At 51.8% G+C, this 13297-nt stretch overlaps 1 protein-coding gene and 1 long non-coding RNA gene across 2 annotated transcripts in view; both read left to right on the forward strand.

Annotated features, from left to right (window-relative positions):
• Positions 1-846: 846 nt before the first annotated feature.
• On the forward strand, positions 847-8654 carry LOC111736521. Its single transcript, XR_002779204.1, has 3 exons — positions 847-1070; positions 5492-5497; positions 8645-8654. It is a non-coding gene; the product is annotated as an uncharacterized LOC111736521 (long non-coding RNA).
• Positions 8655-9553: 899 nt separating this feature from the next.
• TSPAN14 (tetraspanin 14) overlaps positions 9554-13297 on the forward strand; it is a 46948-nt gene continuing 43204 nt past the window's right edge. The window contains exons 1-2 of the mRNA XM_023527993.1: positions 9554-10067; positions 12654-12740. Coding sequence (XP_023383761.1) covers positions 10005-10067; positions 12654-12740 — 150 coding nt within the window. The 5' untranslated portion in view covers positions 9554-10004. The remainder of the gene's footprint in view (positions 10068-12653; positions 12741-13297) is intronic.

The raw sequence follows: 13297 nt of genomic DNA on the forward strand, positions 1-13297 counted from the left end.
CCCCCACGGTCCTCGGCCCCGCGGCCCGCCGGGGCCTCCCCTCCTTACCTGTTGATTAATCGTCAAGAAAACCCTCGGCAGCCCGAAAGATGGTGGCGCGGCGGCCAGAGCCATGAACCGTCTTCTGTTGTTTGCAGAGTTGATCTTGGATTATTGGGGGGGGGTGGGGGGGAGAGAAAAAGGTCTTTCCTGCCTCCCCCCCTTTTCCTTCCCTCCCCCCTTTTATAAAAAAAAGAGAGAGAGAGAGAGAAAGAGAAAGGAAATAGAGCAAGGATGTGCCCGGTGCCGGGTGGGAGAGGGGAGGGGGGGGTGTTGTTTTTTGTTAAAAAAAAAAAAAATAGGAAGGCGAGAGAGCGATCGAGAGGACGTGGGGTCTGGAGAAACGAGCAGCACCAAAAAAGAGGACGCTTGAGATTGCAGTGAGATCGGGTCTTTATCAGAAATGTTATCGCTTGTCAGGACCTCAGTCTCCGCGCATTACGTCAGTTTCAAGACACCAACACTATTAATATCAAAGGAGCCTTCGCGGAGGAAAGCGCCACCCCAGACCGAGCTCCCTTAAAGAGACAGCGCGCGTCCCCGCGCCTCTGCCGCCGCCGCCCACCACTCGGACGGCCGGAGTCGCCCCCTCCTGCCCGGCGTTGCCGAACTTGCTCTAACTTCCTCGGCTGAGCAGGGCCGCGCCTCTGCCGCCGCCGCCGCCGCCGCCTTCGCCGCCGCGCCCTGGTGAGTAGCGCGCCCAGCCCCTACTGGAGCGTTGGGCCCTGCCCCTCTCATTGTCTGAGGCCGACACCCCCCCTCCCCCCAGAGCGCCCTCTGGGGACGAGGACTGCTCCCCAGGTCGGTGCTCGTCCCCTCAGGCTCCCTCGTCCCTGCCCCTGGGCGACCCTGCGGGCGGCGTTGGCTTTGTTCGCCCAGATCACCCGCGAGGGACTGGAGGCCTCGGCCGGGACCCGGCTGAGCGTAACTCGGAGCGAGAGCCGCAGCAGACCACCCGGCTGGCACTTGGGACTCTGTAGCCCTCGCCTGTTCCGCGTCCCCAGACGGGTGCGCGCCGGAGCCCGGCAGGGGTGAGAGTTCTAGCGGAGGGCGGGGCTGGACCGCCGCGGCGCGGGGCTCTGCCGCGTGTCCCCAGCGGCGAGCCCTGGGATGGGTACTCCTTTTGGCTCCGTCATGGACCCTTGGCCGCACTGAGCTCCGGCCAGAGGTGGTGGGTGGCGCGGACCTGGGAGGGCAGTCCCCTCCCCTCACCCGCTCCGTCGTGGATGTGCTCCAAGGCCCCCACCCCTGCCGTGAGTCCCACTTTGCCTTGCAAGGGTTTGGGCAGCCCGAGTTTGAGTAGACAGTGACCTAGCTTCCCTGCGTTGATTGTTGGGGATTGTGCTTGGGAGCATAGTCCGACTCCTGACCTAACTGGAGCTTCGGTCGAGTTGGGTCTGTGGCTACGGAGTTGACTTCTCCTGGGCTGCTGCTCCTGCTGGGGAGAGGTGGTGGTGCTGGTGGGTAGAGGGGGGTGGGGTGGGTGTGTGTGTGTGTGTGTGTGTGTGTGTGTGTGTGTAGGGACTTCGGCTGTGGGGCCTTTGGGACACGTATCTGGGGAAGTGAAGTTGGTCTCTATGTAGAAGCGGTCCGTGCTGGGGGCGAGGGCGAGTTTGGGGAGAGTTGTGGGCCCTGGTACTGGTCTGGCTGTTGGCTGTCGCCTGTCCCTGGGCGCTGGGGTCTGCTGGCATCAAGTCATCCGGGGCCGTGAATGCAGGGCATTGCATCAGAGCCTCTACAGGTGCGTGCTCTCTCCTGCGCTCAGTTCTCTAGGGTCTTCCTTCCTTCTGAGATGGGGGTCACCCTTGGGCTGATAGGAGTGGGTAGCGCTGCCTGCCAAATCCTTAATAGTAGTCTTCCCCCTATCCCATGACCTCAAAGTAGGGGAACTTAATGCCTTACCAGTGTTTGGCTTGGGCCACCCTTTCCTATTTGTGAAGGAAAACCTGGGGCCTAGGCCATCAGAGCAGCCCCAGCACCCCTACATCCCCTCTGTAGTCATCCAGCCCCTTGGAAGGACCAGGTAAGAGATCCTTTCTTCTGGGATCCTCCTGGGCTCTGGACCCCCAGAATGAAGCCCATACTCCTTATATCATGGCCCGATATCCCCTTCTAGCTCCTCTCTCAGCTGTCTCCAAGCTTTCTCCAATCCGTAGGATCCATAATGTCTGGGAGGTAGGCCTTGGAAGCCCAGGCTACCAGAGCGATTTTCCCTCTCATTGCCTCATCCTTTGTTGCACCCCACCTTCAGTTGGAGAAATTAATTTCTCCATCCTTACATCTTTGAATTCCACTGCTTGGCCACCAAATGTGATCTTCAATTCATTTAACAAAGCATGGTTGAGAGTCTGGGGTGCCAGGGTGTCAGGTGCAACAGCATGCACTAGTCCAGGCTCACAACTCCTTAGCTGTCTGTAAGCTCTGTGGTTTTAGAGCCCAGGCTGGATATGTAGTAGATGCTCATAGTGTTTATTGATCTGAGCTTGAGCTCAGCTTCACAGCAGCATTCCGGTAAATAGGAGTTCAAGCCCACTGGCGCTTCCGAAGGTTTGTGGCAGCCTCTTGGAAGAAAGGGCATGAAGAATAGGGGGCCACAGAAGGGTTGGCTGCCCAGGGAAGTTCCTCCTTTACCCGCTGGGCAAGTGTTAATCTCAGAACAGGTGAGGGTGCCTCACTTCCTGTGGTTGGGAGTGGGAGGACAAAGCTCATGCTCAGTGTGTGTGTATGGGGCGGGGGCTGCCCTGCAGGTCATGGTAGTAAAGAAGTTCCCATGGAGGCTGGGGAGCAGGGAGTTCTGGAAGCTCCAGGTTCTGGAAACATTTCTTGAGGCCTCTAGGCCACTGGGTGCTCAGAGATTTGACTTTTTACTTGTTTAACTTCAACTAGAAAAGAAAGAATTCAGTTTGGCAGTGCCTACAAAGTACCTTTGTGTCATTCTTGGGAAAACTTTGCTAAATTTAAAATCTCCTGGAGGTTATGGATAAGTTTACAGCAATTTGGGGAAGGTTTCGCATATAATGATAGTTTGTTGAGACTTACTATTTGTTGAGACTTACACCAAGCACACTATCCCAGAAACTTTACTTGTATTTGCTCATTTAATCCTTGAAACGATAGAGTATGGTAAATAATGTGAACATCCCATTTTACAGATGAGGCAACTGTGGCCTAGAGAGGTCACATTAACTTGCCTAAAGCAAATCTCAATGTGAGCCGGGTTTCCTCATTTCTAATCTAGATAATGCCTTTTTCTCAGAAGTGATTAAAGTTGATCAATGTACTGAATAAGCCTGGCCCACAGTGGAACTAGTAAGTCCTTCAGTACAGGTGCCCTTATATCCCCTGCTTCTGAAAGGATCTCATCTGTCTGGGCACATAGCAGGTGCCCCTGAACCCCTCCTGATTGGTGATGGAGCTTTTGTCTCCCTAAGGCCAGGGAAGGGGTAGACCTGTATTGCCGTGTACAGAAGATTGGGGAGTGAGTCATTGCCTGCAGCTGGGGACAGGGGGCAGAGCCCTGAACTGCAGTGATCCAGCCCTGCAATCCCCAAATATCAGAACAGCATGAGTGCCTGCCACCTGCCTGCTACCCTGCCTTCTTCTGTGACTTCTTCCCAAGGTTTCAGGTGTTATGTGTTTCTGTGTCACCATGAACATTGGTCACAAATTAACCAAAGAAATGTTATTTAGGTTAAAGATACATTGAAGTGCCACATTTGAAAGGCAGAGGTATGGTGAACAAGAATGCATGTTAGGGTAATAAGAGGTGGCGTGCAGAGGCAGTTTACCTCTGTGACCCTGGGCAATTTATTTGAGTTCCTTGGGCCTTCTTTTACTCATTCATTTATTCATTCATTCATTTGTGGGCCCAAGGACTAATGGTGAGTCCCAGGCTAGGGACTCATGTTCAGCTCCTAGCCTGGTGCTTGTGGCTGTGAACTGGGATGATAATCCCTGTTTCCTGGTGGCTTTAAAGAGGAATATTAATACCCATGGGAAGGGAAGCAGGCTCCGCCTCTCCTCACTGCCTTGGCACATTAGCCCTTGGACTTCCCCATGGGCTATCTGTATGTGGCCAGTTGGGACAGCCACTTTTCCTAGGAGCAGGAGCAGGTAGAGGCACCCCTGTAGGCCTTGCCCTTCCCCTTCCACTTCTGGGACTCTGGGCATAGGGTTGTGGGAAGGAGAGGTGGTGAGGTTCCTAAAGGATGGAATCACATGGAGAACAGGCTTGAGCATGGGGCTGGGCCTGTAGAAGGGGGTGGAACCCCTTTGTAATTGCATTTTCTACTTTTACCACCCTTGCAGGATGTTAAAGAACTGGCCACACTATGGACCTTGCTTTTGTGCTTTGTCACCTGCTTGGTTTCTGGGGATATCCAGCAGGGCCAGGAAACACTGGTGGAGGTGGTGAGACCTCAGGTTCTTCTGCATTGTGGTTAACTCACTATCCTTAGTCATAGTTCGCTCCCTCTTCTGTTTTGCCATCTAGAATAGAGGGAGAGGCGATGGTGGTCTACAGTAGTGGTTCCACTCTCGGCTGGTCATCAGGGTCCCCAGGGGACTGTGTAGCCAGTGCTTTGAGTATCTTTGGTCTAAGTTAATACCAGCATTGCCGATTTGTCTTGGCTTCTATTATACCAGTATCTTCTCCGATGAATCCGTGTTGGGTATTCATAATGTCTCCACACCCATTTTCTCCTTTTACAGGATTTTTTTTTTTTTTTTTTTTGGTTCAGATAGGGCAGGTTGCTGTATTGGAATAGAACAGGGCCTGGCTGGTGAGAAGTGTTCAGTGCCTTGGCCAATTACATGTGAAGATTAACACCGTCCAGCTCGTAGAGGAGTCAGCGATGAAGCCAGCTTTCGAATTGTGTCTGCTTTCTAGCTGAGTGACCTAGACAAGTCTTTGATTTTTATTTTTCCTGCTGGACTTAGTTTTCTCAGTGAGAAGACTCTGCCTTTCCTGCCTCTCATTGGGGTTACTGTGAAGCAGAAGTACACACTTCAGGTTTGAGAAGCAGAATCAGAGGCCCCTGAGTTAGACCTGACACTCTGGTTAGTGACTGCTGCTGTCATAGTGACTGCTGCTGTCAGGCTGACTGCTCTCAGAAAAGTGCTCACTAGCAGCTGATTCTGGGAACCTCACTTCCTTTACTCTTGGGCTTGGTGGGGTTGGGGCTGGGCAAGGTTGGGTGGTGCTATGATTTTTCTCTTAGAGGCAGTAGGCCTGGTAATCTGAACTTAAGTGGGCCTGGGTGGGCTGGAGTTAAAACTCTTCACTTTTCTGCCTCCCTCTCTGAGCAGCCAAGGAAGAGCTTTGGTGTCCATAAGCTAGATAGCTGGAGGGACCTGCTCCTCCCTTCTTGGGCTCTCTCAGCCTGTGCTGTGTGGCTGAGAGCCATGACAACTGGCTCTAAAGTGGCCTCAGGGATGCTGGATAAGAGGTGAGCTCCTGGTGCTGCTGCCTCAGACTCTGTGTGTCCCTGGAATTTGGGAGAGTTGAGGTTGGCCTTTCTTGCTTGGGTGAGGTTTGGAGAGGGGTGGGCCAGGACAAAGAGTGAGGCAGGGGTGGGCTTGAGGAAAGGTTTGGTGAACCTCATTTCTGGGTAAGCCCTGACCATGTGTACCAGCTTCTGGGCCTGTGCTAACCTACTCTGCAGGGCCCAGAGAACATCTGGAAAAAAAAAAAAGGGATTTTAAGAATTCCTAGTCCTACCACTCAAGAAAGGGGTCCTCACAGAATTCCTCAACTGGAATTAAAGACTGTGCCCTGAATCTCTTTTATCTACTGCCTGGGGTCTGAGTGGTAAGCCTAGGAGAGCTGAGGGCAGCAGCATATCCCAGGAGACATGGTACTTCAGGAAACCTGGGCTTAATTGGAAAGTAGCAGGTGGAAATAAGGAATGAGGCCACTTAGCTTTAGATTTAGGCCTTTAAGGGAGGGACACCTGGGCCCCACACACCCACTGCTGCAGTTTAGGCCATGGTATGACTTTAATTAGCAGAAGTATTTTGATCCCCAACCTGGAGCACCCACTGAGCTGTGCCCAGGACCCTCCTCCTTCTGTCTCCCAGCTACTCCAAGGAGAGGCTCTCTGGTTGCCCACTAAATGAATGAACATTGCTGTGAAGAGACCGTTTCCTCTCCAGGTCACCTCCCTAATGTCTGGCTAGCCTGTGGACTGGTTGTCTGGTTTCAGCCCTTCACCCCTTAGCCAGGTAGACAGGGTCTGTTCCTGGGACGTGGTAGGGGAGGCCAGCCCCAGCCCAGCCCCAGCCCGGCCCTGCCCCAGACCAAGTAGTTCTCACACTCTGGGTGAGGGGTCCAGGAAGACTTGGAGCTCTGTATTATTAAAGAAAAATAGTTATTCTGATACTTGTTAAAATGGCAAGGCAGACTTTATTCAGGACTTTTGTGGTAGTTAATAAGGACTACTACAGTGCGGTTCTGCAGTCGAGGAGAGAGATGGTGCTCAACCCCAAATACAACATGGAAAAGTGGAAATTTATAGCTAAGGAGCATGGCGGGGTGGCTTGTTGGATTGAAATTTCAGAGAGTATAATTCTTTGCTAACTGACCCAACAGGATTCTTGCCTATTTAACCTAATAGGCAGGCTAGGGTGACCAGATATTACCTAGGGGAGATTGCTTTAGGAGGATGAGGAATTTGGTCAGATAAGGAGGGTGAACGAAATGGAGGATGGGGGATCCTGGCTAAACAGACTTAGCAGGATTCTCGCTAAGAACTGGACTCCACAAGGACAGATGGAGGCCCAAGGTCAGGCCTAGCAGAGCAGAGGGCTCAGGGGAGCCCGACTAAAGTTTGGTCAAGGAGAGACTGTCAGTATTTGGAGGCTAGCTTCAGCTTGTCTCAGTCTTGCCCATGTTGCTTGCACTGGCCCGAGCTCATCACTACTCACACTTGAGTGGTGTCCCTCCTTGTGGGCATCACTCCCTTGTTTCTGGAAATTTTAATCCTTTTCTTTTCAGCATTTTCTGGCTCTTTGTTCCTTGGCTCCCTCACTTTGCTGGTTGGACTGCCCCTCTGCACCCAGGAATTAGTGTGGACCTGGAGTCTTGGTTCCCTGTGGCCCACCAGTGCTGGCTCCCTTTGCCAGATCTGTTGGGTGCCAGAGCATAGCCACTTGACTCTGGAAAACCCTCCTTGCTTGATCCTCTTTCCTTGGTCTCTGTACCTCGTATTTCCTGCTTTCCATATTCTGGGTGAACCAGTCTGACAACTTTATGGATCTCTCCCTCTCCCACACCTGGGAACTCATTGTCTTATTTGAGCTGGGCCCAGGGAGGTGCTGTGGGGGATCTCCTTCCCCTGCCTAGACTGTGCACTATAGGAGCCTTCTGCCCGGATCCCCCCTCCCCTTCCTTCCCTTGTCCGAGGACTTCCAATCCCTGCACCAGCCAACCGATTTCCTCTGCCTGCATGCCTGAGGCTCCTCCTGGTTCCCTCTCTGCCCCTGCTTTCTCCTTGGCCAGACTTGCACAGGTGGCCCTGTGTGGTGTGTCTCCTGCTGCTGTCTCAACAGCCAGCTTTTTAGGAACCAGGTTACCTGCCGTTGTGAGAAAGAAGGGCATGTGAAGAAAGCCTCTTGGCTGTGGGTGGGAGCCTTCCCCCTTTCCTGAAGATTTCACTGGCTTCCACTTCTGCAAGGGTGACAGAAGTGACAGAAGCCAGCTCTGGGTGGCCATCCTGCCCATCACAGTCATTGTCTGCTGTTGTCCTAGCTGCTTCCTGTGAAATACAGTAATGGTATAAACACGGATAAGTTTCGCGGGGACATGTCAACAAATAAGTTGGTGGTAGTGGTGGGGTATACGTTCCCGAGAGAGCAAGGAGGAGGGAGTGGTACGTACCCAGATATAGGGGTGGGTTGGGCCAGTCCTGAAGTTCTCTCTGTGGGAAGACAGATAGATGAGCTTGTGGGGCAGGCGCCACCTGAGGTATCACAGGATTTGGTGTGTCGAGGATCAGTGCCTTCCTGCCCACTCTTGCAGGAAGACAGTCAGAAAAGGACTGGTCTTGGTCTGATGAGGGTTGTAGAATTCTAGGCAACAGCTGCTGAGGGCTTTGTGCTGGAGTGGACCTGGCTTATGAGGACACAGGAACTTGTTCCCAGCAGCTGAGGTATGAGGGCTCCAGGTGCCAGCGTGAAAAAATTCTACTTGTTGCGAAATCTCATTTGTGCTTCTTAATTTTGCAGCTTCTTAAGAACGCATCTTGTGAGATAAGAGAGCCAAACGTACACCTTCCTTCTTTGGAGTCTTCTTTCTTTGTGGCCTTGGCCATCTGTGAGCTTGAGGTCATTAGGAGTTCTTCGTGCCTGCTGTTGTGACCTGGAGGTGAGGCAGGGAAGTTCCACTAGGTAGAAAGAGCTCCATTCATGAACCACTCCTTTTTCCCCAAATGGTCTAGCCCAAGTGGTCTGACCAGTCCTGGTTCTCATAGACATGTGTCATGCCCCTGAGAAGCAGGAGTGATTGGTGATGGTTATTTTATTGTTCCTTAGAGGGAAAATCACTTGGAGGAAATACATCAGTGCTTTTCTAGTGCAGAGTATTTATTGATGTGTCAATTAAAGGAAGCTTTTCAAAAACGTACATGTATCCTTTTAGTAAGGAATAAATATACAAATCCATCTCACAACTGTATATTGCAGTTTCCATTTCCTGAAAGGTACATGGAGTTTAGTGGTTAAGGGATTGGGGTTTTGAGCTGGAATTTTTGAGAAACTGTTTTTAGCCTGTCCTTGGAATTGGGCCAGGCCTAGAAATCTGTTGAAATAGATTTCTTTAGCTGCTAAAATTGGGGTGGGTTTATAACACTAGGACCTTGAGCCTCTCTCATGACTAGGGAGGGTCCTGAGGAGGGTCCCTGCTGAGGCCTGGGGTGCCTGTGGTTCAGAACCCTCCCTCCTCTGCCTGAACTTGGGGGTATTACAGCCTCACCATGGAGTCGACCAGGCTACATGGTGAGGCTGTAATACCCCCAAGGTCAGATGGTCCTCGACGTGGAATAACTTCAGGTTTCCTTTCTGCCTTTGTCAGGACCTGCTCTTGATCTTTGTAGGAAAACTTTCTATTTTGGGACTTGGGGCGGAGTGGTGAGCGGGGAGCTAGCTAAGTCTTTATTCTGGAGGCCGGCGCTCCTTTCCCCTCCTCCCACAACCGCTCCTCATTCTAGAGAGGTACCAGAAACCGCCTGCAGAGAGCTACATGTAAACGTTTTGGTGCCTCCAGCCACAAACTTTAGGGGTTTTAAATGTCAATTTACCTTTTTTATTTAACAAAATGTATATATGATGCAAAACACATAAAAGTATACAGTGAAAATTGACATTTCCATCCCCAATCTCTTCAGTTCTGCTCGCCTGGGGCCTCCATTACCCCATGTTGGGAGCCTAGTCAAGCATCTCTATACTCCACACTTGTTTATTCCTGTGCTGGTATGCTAATTACGCTGCTCTTCCCTTCTGATTTTTACTCTAAAGTTTATCTTGGGTTTGCTCCATTTCAGCACATACATTTTAGGCCATTCTTTTGAACAGCGGCATCTTAGTCCTCTGAATGGTAAAGCATGATTCACTTTATCAGCCCCCACTGATGGACATCGAGGTTGCTTCCAGTATTTTGTTTGTGCAGGCCAGGCTCTGGGAATGCTTTGTATATGCTCATATCTCCATAGAAATGGCTAGACCAGGAGTCCAGGCATTAGGTGCTAACAGGAAAAGAAGTACACAGTTTTGATTACAAGAAGGAGAATGAAAGTTTTTTGAGTTTTCTTTTGGTGCGATCTTGTATTTCTGCAGTTGGAGCCTAGAGCTGGGGGGACTACAGTAGGGTGCTGGTGTGCTGGTTCCCACTGTAGTCTGTCTTTGTTTCAACTCAGGTCAGCCAGTCTCCGTGGCACCTGTTGTTTGCAGCCCTTGGCTGTGCCCTGTGGGCCATGAAACCTTTCTACCCAAAAGTGTCATATAAGAGAGTGAAGAAGCAGCCAGAGTGTGATACGGTATGAGATGAGGGGAAGCTTCTCATTACACAAGTTTGAGCGGCTGCGGGAGTTTGCAGGACTTGAGCAGGGTATGAGGGGAGTCATGGCCGAGAAACAAGGTGGAGTTGGGAATCAGATTTTAGTAGAGCAGATTCTCCCTCAGTTTCAGGGCTTGATGTGACGGTCAGGTCTCCTGTCCGCTCTGGGATTCCCCCATCTCCTGCCTTCTCTGCAGCCCCAACTTCATGCTGCTTCAGGCTGCTTTGGGCCTGACAGCCACCTTGTGATTTTAAAAGCCTGTGAAGAAGGCACCTGGTGTAAATAAATGGATGGGTTTTTTGTTTTGAGCAGGCAGCTTCCTTTCAGAGCAGAAGCAGCGGGTGAGGGCAGATGAGTTTTTCTTCCTGAGATAGGTAGATGGGTTGGGCGAGGGAGGCCCGTGTGTGAGAGAAGGCGTAATGTTGGAGCCCTCTGCTGGCATTCTCTGGGGAGTCCTAGGGGCTCTCTGGCTGTTTTCCCATCCTTGTGGCCACTGTGTGCCTCTGGGATAACCATAATCTTTCCCTGTGTGGCTGTGGCTGCCCCACATCTGGGCAGAGCAGGGCAAGAAGCAGGGAGATTTCAGGGGTGATGGGCAGAGAGCCACTCTAAACGGAAAGGTGGCCAACATGACCCTGACCTACTGGGTTCGAGGCCTGTGTCGCTGCCTTGTCTCTCCCACCATTGCTGCTGTTACATGGTGCCCTGTGAGAAGTCCAGAGCTTCCCATGCTCACAGCTCTGTTGTGTGGGGCTTGGGGCCTTCACAGCACAGAGGTTTCTATTGTGGCTGGGTGGCAGCTAGGACTGACCTGTGGGGCTGAGGAGGTGGGGCCTGAGGACTGACAGTGGAGCTATTCATGGGCTCTGCCCTGGTTTCCTGCTGCCTCCCATTGTGGATCTTTTTGGGGGGAGGGGAGGTGGAGAGCGGGTGGCCAGTGTTGCTATTGTTGCTGGCAGCAGGAACCCATTATGCTTAATCAGAGTCATTTGGTGGACAGGTCTTAGCCACTCCCAAGTCCCTCATGTGTTTTCTGAGGCTGGGTGAGCTATCCAGCCTGGGCCTTGACCTCTCTCAGTGCCTCCCCCCATCGCCCGGGGAGGGGCCCTGCCCTTTGCGAGTACCTCTGTCAAGATCTCCCCCGCTCAAGTCCCCAAGCTGTGTCCGGAACCCCCTGGGTAAGAGTTCTGAGCAGCTGGACAAGGAGCGGGAGTGCCCTGTGTCTTTCTTGTGAGCCACCTGCCCACTGCCTCTGGGAGTGGGTTCTGCCTGAGCAATTCCGGCCCAGCTGCGCCCTTGGGTGGGGGCCAGGCGTGTGCCTGGGTTGTTGTCAGCCTTGCAGGCCCCCACTTTCCTTTGTACCTCAGTGCTCGGCCCAGTGTTCCCTGTTCCTCACTCGAGCACTCAGCTGCAGAAAAGCCTGCTTGCTGGCAGGCTGGCCTGTCGCCTCCCCCGCCGCCTGAGCCACAGCCATATCCCTTTGTTCTGCCATCTCCAGGCTCTTGAATTTCAGGCAGCAGGCAGCAGGCAGCAGGCAGCAAGCAGCGGTCTCACAGCGCCAGTGGAAGCCCTTGAGACATGAATCTTTCCACTGAGCCAAAGGCATGCAGTCCCCTGACCGCACCCTCAGTTCCCCCATCTGTAACCCCATCTTCCCAGTGGTGTCAAGATTTCTCTTTGTTTAGAGAGGGTCTAGCCCTCTTATTGGATCAGAATGACGGTGACATGTACTGTGGGACAGAGAGAGAGGTCTCACTTGTTTATGACCACTGAGGGTGTGTGAGAGAGAGGTAGAAGTGAGTGGGGGGAGGGGAGAAAGAAGGGAGGGGAGAGAGAGAGAGATGGGGAGAGGGTGAGCTGCACAAGCACTTTTGGGAGCACTTGTCTCTTGGGTCTTTGGCAGAAAAAGTCACTCCTAGGCACAAAGTATGCTTTTCCTTTACTTCCTGGTTCTTCTCCATGAAGTCTCTATAGGAAGAGTTGTCAGCATTTAGTGGTAGGGGTGGTTGAGAAAAGTTTCTTTTCATTTTGGTCTCTGTATGGTTGTGGGAATTTTTCTCCAACTTGGAGGAACTATCCCCTCCGCTTTCACGTCTGAATGTCTTTTCTCCCAGTTTTTGATGGGCAAAATGAGCTTCCCTCTGGCGGCCAATTTTGCTCAAGTGTAAGGTTTCAGGTGGAGCTGAGCACCATTCTCTGGCATCCGTTTCTGGAGGTGTGCCCGCCCCGACCCATAGGTCTATCCCTTGCTTTCTGCACCGCAGCCAGAGTCTGTAATAGTCACTTGCCTTTAACAGAGAATTGTTTTGTATGAGAACTCGAAGCTCTCCCAGCTTTGTTGTGTTTAGCGTTTTATTCTGCCCTTTCAAAACCCATGCATCGTGAGATCAGCCTGGCTGTCTTATCAGACTCTCATTAGCCGAGTCTCACAAATTAGGAAGCAAGTCCCAGCCCTGGACAGGGTGGCCCCGTTGAGTGTCCTCATTTCATCAAAAGTTGTACAAAAAAGTACGAGACTCAGCAAAATGCATTGTCAAATACATTGAAATACGATTCTGCTTTCAGGGTAGTTGGCCCCCAACGAGGTTGGGAAAGGTCATGATTGAGGCAACACGTTGTTCCGGAAAAGCACACGGAAGTAGAAGGCTGGGGGTGAGTCGCCACTCTGCCGCTGATCTCTGGGTGACCTTGGCTGTTCATTTCCGTGGGCATCGGTCTCTGGAAAATGGAAGAGTTGCTTAGATGAACTTTGGAAACTTTTTAGCTGTGACTCTTTCAGTTCTATGAATCTAACTCCAAAACGGTTGGTCACTAGCCTGAACTCCTCTTGCCAACTCAGGATATTCTTTGGAAGAAATGCCATCAGGTGTGATTAACTGAGGGCATCCCTCCTCGGGGGAATTTCTTCCATGGGTTCTTGAGGGATTGGAGGTGGCAGTGATCACCTCCACGGTCCACAGATGTCTGTGGTTTTCACATGGAGCCCCGCTCACCCTGACTCTAACGCACACTGTCAGTTCTCAGGGTCTGGCTGTGGCATCAGGAGCCCGCTGATAAATCTTTTTGTCTCAAACCTTGGAATCACTTTTTCCTTGGAAACGCCACATTCCCTTTCTGGTAAAATTGAACCTGGGGGAAGGAAGTAAAGCTCTTTATTTTATCTCCCTGGAAAGTGAGATCAGGCTGTTAAAAGTTGAAAAAAAAAAAAA

Source organism: Pteropus vampyrus, unplaced genomic scaffold, assembly GCF_000151845.1.
Source record: "Pteropus vampyrus isolate Shadow unplaced genomic scaffold, Pvam_2.0 Scaffold20, whole genome shotgun sequence".
NCBI classification, from domain to species: domain Eukaryota; kingdom Metazoa; phylum Chordata; class Mammalia; order Chiroptera; family Pteropodidae; genus Pteropus; species Pteropus vampyrus.